Raw genomic sequence first — 15,182 nt, 5'->3', positions numbered from 1 at the left:
GAATCATTTCTGGAGTTAAGTCCATTTTCTCCATTCCCACAAATTATCCCAAAATTAACTATCCATTTTATTCGTTTTTTTATCCCTTACTCCTATTCACGATCGGGCAATACGTGCGGCTCGACTCATCCGTAATCGGGTTAGTATCATCTGGTATCAGAGCTAGCCGAATCGGAGTAAGAATCATCATCTTTGATATTACGGTTTTGTAAAAAAAAAGTCTGGAAACCTTTCAACAAAAATTTTTTTAGAATCATATTCTACACTCTTTTATACCCCTTTGAGTGAATTTTCACGCTATCAAAAAAAAATTCGGGATTTAAAAAAAATTGTATCCAATTTATTTTTTTTTCTTTCTTTCTTCTTTTGTATTCGGTATTGAAAAAAAAAGAGTTTCAAAAAAAAGAGTTTCAAAAAAAATCGAAATTAAAAAAAAAAGTGATTGAAATTCATTTTAAGTTTTGTTTGATAGCCTACCATTTCCGACATCATTACCCACAAAGCCAAATCAATTTTGTAAGCCGACGCCAAACGGTATTGATTCGTCTATCTAGTTGGCGGAGAACTTCGAGAGGCGAAAATCGAGTGGTAAAAGGCAAGAGCGATTGGTGAGACCATTAGAGAGGAGTAAAAGCCAAATTGTGTGAATTTTCTTTGTGAGGGATTGGTGAGAATTTTGTGGTGAGGTATTTAATTTTCTGTTATTATTATTATTTTTTTAACATTTCTTCTATTAGTGTATAATCATGTCTCAAGATACCGAGCAAAACGTGGTGGGAAGACCTGAAAGGCAACCGGTAAGAAATGTCGTACCGGGAGGAGGAGGAGTTCCCGATTTAGGCCAACAAGCCCTCTTAAGAGAATTTCAACGAATGCTCCGAAACGAGCTTGAATCCATCAATGAGAGGCTAGATCGAGTGGAAGGAGGGCCAACACGAGAAGGAACCCCTCAAGGACCGAGAAGGGAGCGGGGGCGAGCAAGACTTTTTGTGGATGATCCCTTCGAGCCAAGCGAGGAGGAAAGTGACCAAGCATCGGATCAAAGCGAAAGACGCGAGGTCAAAGGAATAGGGGTCCTAGAGATTGAGGCCAAGTTGATGATGATTTAAAAAGTATTAAACTATCCATTCCTCCCTTTCATGGGAAATCTGATCCGAAAGACTATCTAGAATGGGAGAGAAAAATCGAGGTGATCTTCGAGTGTCACAACTACTCGGAGAGTAAAAAGGTGAAATTGGCGGCAATCGAGTTCTCCGATTACGCAATGGTATGGTGGGATCAACTCACAACGAGTCAAAGAAGGAACGGGGGATGGCCAATCTCATCTTGGACCGAAATGAAAGCCGTAATGCGTAAGCGATTTATACCCTCTTACTATTATCGTGAACTTTATCAAAAATTGTAGAATCTTACGCAAGGAAATCGAAGTGTGGAAGACTACTTCAAAGAAATGGAAATTGCCATGATTCGAGCAAATGTGGATGAAGATCATGAAGCAACCATGGCTCGATTCTTAGCTGATCTTAATCGTGACATAGCTAACGTGGTGGAACTTCAACACTACGTCGAAGTTGTTGATATGGTACATGTTGCCATCAAAGTCGAAAAACAATTGAAGAGAAAAGGAACTAGCCGAACTTTTCCTAGCACTAAAAATTTTCAAAGGTGGAACCAAGGCACGGGTAAGAAAGACTTCTCTAATCGCACTAAAGATCACCCTTTGTCTTCTAAGGTGAGCAAACCCGTTGGTGAAACAAGCAAAGGTAAAGAAGTTGTCATGCCGAATCGATCACGAGAAATAAAGTGTTTCAAGTGTTTAGGGAGGGGCCATATTGCAAGTCAATGCCCTAACCGAACTAACATGATATTGCGGGCTAATGGAGAGATCGAATCGGAGGAAGACGATGATGAAGAACCCGATGAAGCCGCCGAAGAAGAAGACGAACTTGAATATGCTGTTGATGGTGAAATCCTCGTCATTAAACGAAGTCTTAGTCTTCAAAGCGTTGAAAACGAACAGCAAAGGGAGAACATTTTCCATACACGTTGCCATGTCCAAGGCAAGGTGTGCAGCTTGATCGTTGTTGGCGGGAGTTGTACAAATGTGGCCAGCACCTTAATGGTTGAAAAACTCGGCTTGCCAACAACTAAGCACCCTCAACCTTACAAACTTCAATGGCTTAATGATGGAGGGGAGTTGAAGGTAACTAAGCAAGTTTTGGTGCCGTTCACTATCAGAAAATATTCCGACAAAGTTTTATGCGACGTAGTACCTATGCATGCTGGTCATATGTTATTGGGTCGTCCATGGCAATTCGACCGTAAAGCTACTCATGATGGTTTTACAAACCGCTACACTTTCAAGTTTGAAGGCAAGAATGTCACCTTAGTTTCGATGACACCGAGGCAGGTTTATGAAGACCAATTGAAGTTAAGAGAGTCTTTTGAAAAATTTCGAGAGAATGAAAAAGAGAGCGAAAAACACATTGAGAAGAAAAAAGAAAAACTTTTGAAAAGTGTGAGAGAAAATAATAAATCGATTGAACAAAACAATAGAAAAGAAAAAGAGCAAAAGAAAATGAGTGTTTATGCGAAAGAGAGTGATTTTAGAAAGTCTTATTTGATGTAGCAATCGGTTCTTGTACTTATGTACAAGGAAACTCTTTTGAATACTAACGAGTTGGATCCAAATTTGCCCTCTTCGATTGTTTCTCTTTTGCAGGAATTTGAGGACGTGTTTCCGGAAGACATTCCTAATGGGTTACCGCCCATTTGAGGAATAGAACATCAAATTGATTTCATTCCCGGAGCTTCCATTCCCAATCGTCCAGCTTATCGTACAAATCCCGAAGAGACCAAAGAATTGCAAAAACAAGTCAATGAACTTATGGAGAAGAGATATATACGAGAAAGTCTTAGTCCATGCGCAGTACCGGTTTTATTGGTGCCAAAGAAGGATGGAACATGGCGTATGTGCGTAGATTGTCGCGCGGTAAATAAGATCACTATTAAGTATCGACATCCGATACTGCGACTCGATGATATGTTGGATGAATTGAGTGGTGCTCGATTATTTTCTAAAATTGATCTAAAGAGCGGATACCACCAAATTCGGATGCGTGAGGGGGACGAGTGGAAAACCGCTTTTAAGACGAAGCATGGACTCTACGAGTGGTTGGTTATGCCATTCGGGCTTACCAATGCGCCCAGCACTTTCATGCGGTTGATGAACCATGTTCTTCGTTCTTTTATCGGAAAATTCTGCGTTGTCTATTTTGATGATATACTTATCTATAGCAAATCCTTAGATGATCATTTGTTGCATTTAAAATCTGTTTTGGATGTGCTTAGAAAAGAATCTTTGTTTGCTAATCTTAAGAAATGTACTTTTTGTACTAACAAGGTTATTTTCTTAGGCTTCATGGTCAGCTCGGAAGGACTGGAGGTCGATCAAGAAAAGGTGAAAGCCATTCGAGAATGGCCTAGACCCACGAGCATTAGCCAAGTGAGGAGCTTCCACGGATTGGCAAGCTTCTATCGACGATTTGTTCCAAATTTTAGCACCTTGGCAGCACCTTTAACTAGTGTGATCAAGAAGTCTTCTGCCTTCTATTGGAATGAGGAACAAGAAAAATCTTTCATTGCTCTTAAATCTTGTTTAACTAATGCTCCATTACTTGTGTTGCCTGATTTTGCTAAAATATATGAAGTTGAATGTGATGCATCAGGTGTCGGAATTGGAGCCGTTCTAATGCAAGATGGAAGGCCCGTGGCATACTTTAGTGAGAAGTTAAATGGAGCCGTTCTCAACTATCCGACATACGACAAAGAAATGTATGCTCTAATTCGAGCTCTCGAGACTTGGCAGCACTACTTATGGACAAAAGAGTTTGTCATACACTCGGATCATGAGGCATTGAAGCATATCAAGGGACAAGCAAAATTGAATAAACGACATGCCAAATGGGTAGAGTATTTAGAATCTTTTCCTTACATCATCAAATACAAAAAGGGTAAGGAAAACATTGTGGCTGACGCGTTATCTCGACGATATACTTTGCTATCATATTTAGATTCAAAATTGCTCGGATTTGCCTTTTTGAAGGAATTGTATAATGATGATGTTGATTTTGGTGATATTTATAAATCTTGTGAAAATAAAACTGTTGATAAGTTTTACAGGTTTGATGGATTTCTTTTTCGCGAAGGCAAGCTTTGTATTCCGCAAAGTTCAATACGGAAATTGTTGGTGATCGAGGCACATGGTGGTGGACTCATGGGCCATTTTGGGGTGGCTAAGACATTTTCAACCCTCCAAGAACATTTCTTTTGGCCTGGAATGAGAAAAAAAGTTGAACAAATTTGTAGTCACTGCATAACTTGCAAGAAGGCCAAGTTCAAGATTAATCCACATGGGCTCTACAAACCGTTGCCCATACCTGACGCACCATGGGTCGATCTTTCTATGGATTTTATCCTAGGACTTCCAAGGACTAAAACGGGGAAGGATTCTATTTTTGTTGTTGTAGATAGATTTTCCAAAATGTCACATTTTATAGCTTGTTCTAAAACTGATGATGCTGTCCATATTGCTAATTTGTTCTTTAGGGAGGTTGTACGACTTCACGGAATTTCGAAAACCATCGTATCCGATCGAGACGCAAAGTTCCTAAGTCATTTTTGGAGGTCTCTATGGGGAAAGCTAGGAACGAAACTGTTGTTTTCAACAACCTGTCATCCCCAAACGGATGGACAAACGGAGGTTGTGAATCGCGTGCTATCAACCTTATTACGAGCAATTATTCAAAAAAATCTCAAAGCGTGGGAGGAATGTTTACCGCATGTGGAATTCGCTTACAATAGATCCGTCCATTCTGCTACTAAACATTCACCATTTGAGGTTGTGTATGGATTCAATCCTCTAACTCCATTAGATTTGCTTCCTTTGCCCAGTGATCAGCTTGTTCATACCGATGCAAAGCGAAAAGCCGATTATGTGAAGCAACTTCATCAAAAGGTGAGAACCAATATTGAAGTGCGAACCGAACAATATATGCGAGCTGCAAACAAAGGAAGGAAGCAAATAGTGTTTGAACCCGGAGATTGGGTTTGGGTTCACATGAGGAAGGAAAGGTTCCCGGCCCAACGAAGGTCAAAGCTGTTGCCAAGAGGAGACGGACCCTTTCAAGTGTTGGAACGAATTAATGAGAACTCTTACAAGCTTGATCTCCCAGGTGATTACAATATTAGCGCAAGCTTTAATGTGGCTGATTTATCTCCCTTTGATGCAGGTAGCGATTTGGGGACAAATAGCCTCGAAGAGGGAGGGAATGATGCAATCGAGCCCCATGAGTTATCAAGTGCGAATGATGTTTCCCTCGAGCTGCCTAAAGGACCTATTACCAGAGCTAGGGCTAAAAAGTTTAAAGACACAATTTCAGCTTTGGTTGATCGGGTTTGGGGTGAATCCGTGGCCAGTCTACTTGAAAACTCATGGACCAGCAAGATGAGTAAACCGTGCACTTTACTTCAAGCTCTTCCAGCTTAACTTTTAGTTCAACAAGCTCGTTTTCTTTTTTTTAGCTCATTCATTTTGTTGAAATAATTAATTAAATTGTCTTAGTTGCTGTTGAGTTTAATTTGAGTCTTAGTTAAATATTTCTTGGTTCAACCGAATTAATGTGTGTGATTTAAGCTAAGTAAATTTGTTGAATTTGCTAGGACAACGTACATGGACGGCAAAGAAGAAGTGGACTACAACATGCATAAAAGCCGAATTGATGTGGAGGTGAACGGCATGAAATTAAGGAATTTGTGGCTGCCGAAATTAAGGCCTTTGTGCCTTGAATTCATGGAAGAATTTAAGGAAGCATTTGACCAACATCATGCATAATTCATGGAAGAATTTAAGGAAGCATTTGGCCAACATCATGCATAATTTATGGAACAAATTGAGGAAGCACCATGGCCGAATTTGGCTTCCAATTTCTCCCATTCGACTACCTTTTTTTGTTTTGCCTATAAATATGTGTTAAATTTCATGGTAAAAAAATCAAGAACCTTGAATTAATGTTTTTACATTTTGTGAGTTTGTTTACAACTCTCATTGTTCTCCAAAGACTCGTTTGACTTACCAAGTAACCCTTGTGGCGTCAACCCATCTTTCTTATCCGAACTTATCACTTTGCACCCAAAATGTGGCGTTCAAGTTATACCGAAGTTCCTATCATACTTTATAGTGGGTCGAGGTTCCATTCTATACTTCCACAAATCCACCTTAACCAAATAGAAATCGGGGTGACACTCTCTAGTGTTGAATCATTTTTGGAGTTAAGTCCATTTTCTCTATTCCCACAAATTATCCCAAAATTAACTATCCATTTTATTCGTTTTTTTTATCCCTTACTCCCATTCACGATCGGGCAATACATGCGGCTCGACTCATCCGTAACCGGGTTCGTATCAGTTCACCAATTAGATGTCAAGTCAGCATTTCTAAATGGTTTCCTCAAGGAAGAGATTTTCATTGAGCAACCTGATGGATTCAAAGTTGTAGGAGAAGAGGACAAGGTCTACAGGTTAAAAAAAGCCCTGTATGGCCTGAAACAGGCACCAAGGGCCTGGTATGACAGGGTTGACACATACCTGTCTAGGCTCGATTTTGAGAAAAGTATTAGTGAAGCAACACTTTATGTAAAGAGATTAGAATGTGAGACTTTGTTGATTTTTTCTCTCTATGTAGATGACTTCCTTGTGACTGGAAGCAAACATGAAGTGATCAGTGAATTCAAGGCTCAAATGGAAGAAGTGTTTGAAATGACAGACTTAGGAATCATGACATATTTCCTTGTTATGGAAGTGCATCAGTTTGATCAAGACATTTTCATTAGCCAAAATGCTTTTGTTTTGAAAATTCTCAACAAATTTTGTATGCAGAACTACAAAATAGTCAGCACACCTGTAGCTCAAGAGGAGAAGCTAACTAGCAATGGGAATCAAGAAAGAGTTGATGAGAAGTAGTATCGAAGTTTGGTAGGTTGCTTGCTTTATTTAACAGCAACTAGACCTAATATCATGTTTGGTATTAGTATTTTTTCAAGGTTTATACACTGCTGTGATGTGATTCATTTCAAAGTAGCAAAAAGCGTCCTCAGATATGTTAAAAGAACCTTGGATTATGGAGTTAAGTTTGAGAAAGGAAGGGAACTCAAGTTGGCAGGATACTCAGATAGCGATTGGGCTGGCTCTATCGATGACACGAAGAGCACCTGTGGTTACTTCTTTACACTTGGATCAAGTGTCTTTTGCTGGAGTTCAAAGAAGCAACAAACTTTTGCTCAGTCCATAACTGAACCAAAATATATTGCAGCTGCTGCAGCTATTAGTCAAGCCATTTGGCTTAGGAAGCTCTTACATGATCTCAATGAAGATCAAGCTAAACCAACTGAGATCATAGTAAACAATCAATCTGCAGTTGCCATAGCCAAGAATCCAGTCTTTCATGGTAAGACTAAACATTTTAAGATCAAATTTCATTTTGTTCGAGAGGCTAAACAGTAAAAGGAAGTCAGCCTTGTCATTTGTAGCTCAAAAGCTCAATTGACTGATATACTGACCAAGCTATTAGGAGCTACTAGATTTGAATCTTTGAGAAAGGAAATTGGTGTTTGTTGCATACAGTCTAAGGAGGAGTGTTAAACTTTGGCCTGCAATGCAACATGGAACCAACAGCAAGCTCACAACAAAACCAGCAACAGCAAAGCAGCTTAAAGTGCAGCATTGGTGCTGAACCGAATGTAACAGTTGCTTTGTGCTTTTTGTTTAAATTAATTTTGTTTAGTTTACTTGTGACTTGTGCAAGTAATTTATTAGGATTAATTTATGATGTAATGGCTGAAATGTCAGCCCATTTTGTGTGTTATTTAAGTTACCAATTAGTCAAATTATAGTGGGAGCAGTTAAGTGTTTAGGTAACTGTCCAATTAACTTTGTAACCTCAATATATTTTAAATTTTGAATGAAAATCATATGATTTCCTTCAGTTACATTTTGGCCATTGTTTCATTCTGGTTTGCTTCGATTTTCTTTGTTTTATTTTTCTGTTTTTGTCTTTGTTTTGCTGCCAATGTTCCAATAAGATATTTACTTTGGACGATGTGTGGATTCTTGCCCAACTCCTCCGTGTTAAAATCTTCAATATTGAAGGGCCCTCGAATTTCCAAGTCTCTAATATTTGTCATGTTTATAAGATCATTTATATAACAACTCTCGGTGTTGAAGTTGACAGGTGTTTGGAGGCTTCTCAATGTACCCAACTTCAATTTTGTTTAAGGACTACATCGCTCGAGGAGATATAGATGCCTTAGTTGTTGCATCCTCCATAACACGTTAGGTACTTGAATAGAGTTTGACCATTTGATTCTTAAATCCAGTGTTTGCAAGCACCTTAAGTTGCCTAGAGATGATGGCAACTTTGAACTCCTGAAGATCAAATCCCTTAGTCTCAAGAATCTTAAATGGATGAGTTTAAAAATGTCATTGGGTACCTTGCATCCTACTGCTCCTCCTCTTTCGTAATCTAGCACTCAAAGAAAATTAAAATTATTGAACATATATTTCCAAATTCCCCTCAATTTAGTAGTTGACACCCTAACACATAGAAGTCCGACAAACTTTTCCATTTCCTCCGGTAAAATCTCATCGAAGAACAAAATTGATCAAAGACGTGGACTATTAATGCATTGTATCAGAAAAAATTTGTGTACAGAAACTCTGCGAACCCTCCCAATTGTGGATAACTGGTGGGCATTTGACTGATCAGCAATATCAACGAAATTTTCTTGTTTTGCCTTCGACAAGCAAACATCTCTCATTAGATCATGCATCTGAAAACTTCTCATCTTTAAGGCTGCAGTGTCTCTTTCTCGTACTTGAATCATACATCTTTCTGCAAGCTCCAGCAAATAACCTTCAGGCACATCTTTTGCTATTTGCCCTTCATCTACTGCTTCTTACTTTGAAGAAACAATACCTTCGGCAACCCATAACTGAATCAATCTATCCGCAGGTATCTCATAATCTTTCAAAAAGTAGCTTAAATAAAGAAAACATGGTCTTAAAGAGGGAGGCAAATCATCATAACTTAATGCCAACACATCCCTTAGTACTTCACCTTTATCGTTGTTCAAGTATGAGTTCACATTTGCTGATACCTTCAGCCGTTCAGTTAATGAAGGATACTTTGTAACCAAAATTCCTCCCAATATAATGATGGCTAATGGAAGCCCTGCACAGTGTTTAATCATGTCCTATCCCAACTCTTTCATTTTCGCATCAATTTTATAGCGTGTATAATACCAAAACAAAGTATCAAAAAAATCAGTGATAACAATTTAACAATTAAACACAATATTAACATACTCAAGAATTTCAAATAATTAGTGAATTGCAGGATGCAATGCAAGTTGCCGATAAATTAACCACAATATTACCACCAATTTATGACACTTTTGTTTTTTTTTTTCATTATGTGATTTTTGCTCTATAAATAGATATTATTAAGTTATATAGGGATATACCTAGACATAGTCACCCATTAGCATTTTTTTTGTGTGTTCTATTTTCTCCATGAATTGATAAATGTTCGAAGTTTTTCTAGTTGAAGGAAATTCGAAGTTTGACTTGAAGATTTTGTCACATCTAAATGTTCTTCATCTTTCTTTGTTCTTTAGTATTCCTACATCTTCTTATTTAATTGTAAATATTTAGGTTTGTTGAATATATAACCCATATTCAATTGATTAGAATATTTGTCTTGTCAGTTAGAAGTGTCAAATCAGTAATTGTATATTAGTGATAAGCAACGTAGGTGGGTATCACAAAGATATACATTCTATGTTGTGTGGGCATACGGTCCAACTTAAATAAACTTTGATTATATATTTAAATTTGTTGGTTAGAATTGGGTCTCTTTCATTCTTGTGGGAATATGAGACATCGTCAAAAAAAAAAAACAGAAGATAAGAACTGAAACTAGGATCTCTCTAAATAATTATCTGCCTGAGAAAGAATCTAAACTTGCAAAATAGTTGTGGATTTTTATATATAAACAAAAGGGTTAAGTATTCCCTAAAACAAAGATTATGATTACCTAGCATTAATCATAATCACTACCAGAAACAGTCTTGCAATATGATAGATGGAACATGTCGGACTTTGCAGAAATCTTCTCCCCCTTCTTCCACTTTATCCTTGAATGTCTTTGGCATTGATTCAATCTTCAGTTCTTGGATTGTTGCAATGAACCTCAGTCCATCTGGAAGCTTTTTTAGTTGTCTGCATTTTTGTATCTCCAATCGCCGAAGACAAGGCATGGCTCCTTCACTCACCTTCCACTCCTCCAGAAAGTTCAGCTCCTTAAGGCTTAGAGACTCAAGTTTAGCAAAAGCTTGTCCACAACAAAACATTTCCTTTCCTATGAAAGCCTCTTCATGTAATTCAAGCATACTTAGGTAAGGCAGTTTCGCAAGTGTTGGCATTGGATCTTCCCCAAGCTTGCACCTTCTCAACTTCATGTAAGCGAGATTTGAACACAAGTAGTGGTACTCTGGTAACCTTCTAATCTCCACATCTAACCTCAACTTAGAAATGTTTTCGCAACTCAAAAGGAGATGTGCCAAATGACTTGGATCTATTCTTCCTTCCTCATTTATAATAGACAAGGAATAAAGATATTTGCTTTGGATGATAGGTGGATTCTTGTCCAACTCCTTCGTGTTAAAATCTTCAATATTGAACGGCCCTCGAATCTCCAACTCTCTAATATTTGTCATGTTGATAAGATCATTTACATGACAATTCTTGGTGTTGAAGTTGACAAGTGTTTGGAGGTTTCTCAATGTACCCAGCTTCAATTTTGTTTTACGATTACATTCCTCGGGGAGATATAGATGCCTTAGTTGCTGCATCCTCCATAACACGTTAGGTACATGAATAGAGTTTGAACATTCGCTTTCTATTCTTAAATCTAAGGATTGCAAGCACCTTAAGTTGCCTAGAGATGATGGCAACTTTGAACTCTTAAAGTCCAGACCCCTTAATCTCAAGAATCTTAAATGGATGAGTTTACCAATGTAATTGGGTAACTTGCATCCTGCTGCTCCTCCTCTTTCGTAATCTAACACTCTAAGAAAATTAAAATTATTGAACATATATTTCCAAATTCCCCTCAATTTAGTAGCTAACACAGTCCAAACAAAAAGTGCGAGAAAGGAAATAAGTGGAATGTGAAGTTCATATTGGTTCTTTATGTAGCTTTGGATTGTCAATGGCAAAAACTTAACCATTTCCTCCCTCGGTAAAAACTCATCGAAGAACAAAAGTGATCGAAGGCGTGGACTTTTAATGCACTGTATCCAAAAAAATTTGTGTGCAGAAACTCTGCGAACCCTCCCAATAGTGGATAACTGGCACGCATTTGACTGATCTGCAATATAGAGGAATTTTTGTTGTTTTGCGTTGGACAAGCAAACATCTCTCATTAGATCATGCATCTGAAAACTTCTTATCTTTAAGGTTGCAATGTCTCTTTCTCGTACTTGAATCATACATCTTTCTGCAAGCTCCAGCAAATAACCTTCAGCCACATCTTCTGCTATTTGCCCTTCATCTCCTTCTTCTTGCTTTGATGAAACAATACCTTCGGCAACCCATAACTGAATCAATCTATCCACAGGTATCTCATAATCTTCCGGAAAGTGGCTTAAATAAAGAAAACATGGTCTTAAATAGGGAGGCAAATCATCATAACTTAATGCCAACACATCTCTTAGTACTTCACCTTTATTGTTGTTCAAGTATGATTTCACATTTGCAGATACCTTCAGCCATTCAGTTAATGAAGGATACTTTGTAGCCAAAATTCCTCCCAATATAATGATGGCTAATGGAAGCCCTGCACAGTGTTTAACCATGTCCTCTCCCAACTCCTTCATTTTCGCATCAATTTTATAGCCTGTAGAATACCAAAACAAAGTTTCAAAAAAATCAGTGATAACAGTTTAATAATTAACCACAATATTAACATACTCAAGAATTTCAAATAATTAGTGAAGCAGGATGCAAAGCAAGTTGCCGATAAATTAACCACAATATTACCACCTATTTAACAATTTTAAAAGTTATTAAAAATAAATAAAATGGTTTTTGACAAGTGATTTCTTGCATGTGAGTCACTTATACACTTAGTTTATCAAATGTAAATTCTTAATACAACACCAGTTGAGCCTAATGGTTTTAGTGAAGTGAGAAATTAGAAAGTAGATGAACTGAAATATTAAGAGCATAAATTACGGATTCAAGTAATTATTTTATTTTAAAATTAGCATAATGTTTTAATTAATAATTTTAAATTAAATTAGCTCTACAAATGTGTTATGGTGTTATGATTTCTCCTCGTAATATGTATTTTGTAATGAATCATACGAATGAAAGTTAATTTAATTTAGTAAATCCCTACAATTGATTTATGACATTGAAACACCTGGTTTTATTGTATTTTTATTTGTACAAAAAAACATCAAAATTTAACCAACTTCATGAAAGTGCAATAATTATGCTAAAAGTTTACAACTTTTATTATATTAACTTCTTTTAGCATGTGATTTTATATGATTACTATTTAATCAAAATTTTAAAATATTTTATTTTTAGCTGCAGTAATTAATGTAAAATAATATTTCTTGTATGAATTATTAAATATAATTAAAATATATAAACTTATTAATTCAAATATTATAATATAAAATTTTCAAATCATGATTAAAATATTCTTAACATATTCAACATATAATATTATTTTATTTTATGTAATTAATACAAAGAAACATTATTCAAAATAAAAACTAATGAATATAATTAACTCTAATATTAATTAAGTGATTGTTAAGATGCTTAAAATTTTATTAAGTAATAACTCTATTTTTCATTAATAAAATTAACTTACCTTCTTTTTTACATCAATTTTTTAACTAATAATAATTACAATTATCACAACTTTTTTTCTATATTTTATGCTTAGAGTTACATTCAAGTAATAACTCTATTAAAGTAAAATAAATTATCTTACCTTCTAGTTTACTTCAATTTTTTTAGATGTGAATTTAGTATTATGATCAAAATAAATTAATTGCTCAATTTGTATTAGATACTACGATTATTTAAATTTATTTTTCATAAATTTAATATTTAGATACTACTCTATATAAGTTTATCAAAATAAACTACAAATATGATCAAATTTATCATAAAAAATTACAAAATTCATACAATAAATCAATTAACAAACTCTGGAAAACTTTTGGGGGGCAAGACATAAACTTGGAAACAAATTGAGAAGAATAATGACTAAACATATATTAACTTTATTGAAGTGACATATATGTGGATGTCATGTAAGCAATTAATTAGTTTTTAAATTTTTAAAAATTCAAATAAATTATAAATATTATTTTTTAAAAATTAATTATTCTTAAAATTCATAAAAAATTATAAATAATATTTTAATATTTTTAATTTAAAAAATTTAATTAATTGCTGGCGTACGTGGATTGTCATGTGTATGTCACGTCAATAAAGTTAACAAACATTAATTTTTTTATCCAGAACTAAAAAAAATAAAAATAAATAAATGAAGGGTTAAAATGAATTTTTTTTATAAAGTTGGTGAGCCAAATAAATTATTATGTCAATTTAAAATATAAAATTGTTTTAGGCAAACAAAAAAAAATAGAATGTAGAGCAAATGTTGCAATATATATTAAGATAGAATAATTTTGCGATTATGAAATCAATAAACATATTACCAGGAGAATTTGATTGGGGGAAGGCAATCTTTTGAAATAGTTTCCAGCTCTGATTGTAGTCTAGCTCCTGCAACTCATATAAGAAACCATTTTTGTCGGCGTCTGCAACTATCTCCTTGTTCCGAGAGGTGAGTAAGATCTTGCTTTTCGTCTCTCTTGCTGAAAATGCTGGTTTTAAGCTATCCCAAGCCTCGATGTTCCAAACATCATCGAGTATCACCAAACATTTATTTTCCTCAAAGAAACTGGATAACTTTTTTGCTAATTTTTCAACATTCACCTTCCTGTCTTCTTCACTTAAGATGAGAAGCTCAGATAGAATATCTTCCCAAACTTTTCTTTTTTGACAGTGTTGAGAAACATATATCCAAACCAAGTGCTTGAAATGACCAACAACTTGACTGTGGTGATATATTTTCTTGGCAAGAGTGGTCTTGCCCAGACCACCCATTCCGCATATGGAGACAACCCTACATTCACTTTGCTCATTGAGAAGAACTGTGACTAATTTCTTAACGTCATTATCCAATCCAACAATGTTATCATCCATAACATGAGGATAAGGCCGCCTTGCCTCCAGCCTTACAGTTGAAGAACTTGGTCCTTCTCCATCAACTTCGAACTTTGATACATCATACATCTGCAATTGTCGAGCCAATTCTTTGATTCTGGCTGTGATTTTCTCAATCTCTGACTTGATCTGGTGGAGCAGGCATCCCTCTTTGAGGAAACAAGCGGATCTTTTGATGCAATTTGAAAATCCACCTTTCCTTTTGGAAGCAACTTTGAGGGCAAACATCTCGATCACATCTTCAGCATCGTAGGCCAACTCTCTGATCTCAACAACGCTGGTACGTATCACCTCATGATCAACTTTTCTTGCGTCTGCCACTTTCAAGAAGCTTTGCATCCATCTCAGCTCACTTGCTAGGCCCTCAACTTGTTCATCGACGCCCCACAAGGATGTGACTTCTTGTGTTAGCTCGCCGATTGCTTTGAGGGCAGAAGAAACAGCAGAGAAATCCATGAGAGAGCAATTTTTTTTTTTTTTTTGTGACCAAAGAGAGTTGATATCTTGGAATTTTTGGTTTCAGGTACAATTGATTATATGGTTAAAAGTTAAATTAAACCATACAATTGTTGCTTGTGGACACGGGTTCAGGTGATTCCCATGGAAGGATAAGAATACTGCACAAGGGAAATTAGATTCTTATCCAATTGCTTTAGCAAGGAATCATAATTAATGGAAGCTAAAACAAGAACAACTAAATTTATTGAAAACAATCTTTTTTTAATTTTATGTTTATGTTTATCAAATCC

General features: G+C 36.0%; 1 protein-coding gene across 1 annotated transcript; it reads right to left on the bottom strand.

Annotated features, from left to right (window-relative positions):
- Positions 1-10,022: 10,022 nt before the first annotated feature.
- Positions 10,023-14,960, bottom strand: LOC107935632 (probable disease resistance protein At1g58602). Its single transcript, XM_016868254.2, has 2 exons — positions 13,863-14,960; positions 10,023-12,013 (listed from the first exon to the last, which is right to left on the bottom strand). Exons 1-2 carry the CDS (start codon positions 14,887-14,889, stop codon positions 10,170-10,172), a joined length of 2,871 nt encoding a protein of 956 aa, XP_016723743.2. The 5' UTR covers positions 14,890-14,960; the 3' UTR covers positions 10,023-10,169.
- Positions 14,961-15,182: the final 222 nt, after the last annotated feature.

The sequence above is a fragment of the Gossypium hirsutum genome, chromosome D11 (genome assembly GCF_007990345.1).
Source record: "Gossypium hirsutum isolate 1008001.06 chromosome D11, Gossypium_hirsutum_v2.1, whole genome shotgun sequence".
NCBI classification, from domain to species: domain Eukaryota; kingdom Viridiplantae; phylum Streptophyta; class Magnoliopsida; order Malvales; family Malvaceae; genus Gossypium; species Gossypium hirsutum.
This window is presented reverse-complemented; position numbering and strand designations above follow the sequence as displayed.

Coding starts and splice junctions, on each gene's coding strand:
- LOC107935632 (XM_016868254.2), bottom strand. CDS start 14,889: ATGGATTTCTCTGCTGTTTCTTCTGCCCTCAAAGCAATCGGCGAGCTA. Junction 12,014..13,862: donor CCCCCAATCAAATTCTCCTG/GTAATATGTTTA, acceptor GGTATTCTACAG/GCTATAAAATTGATGCGAAA.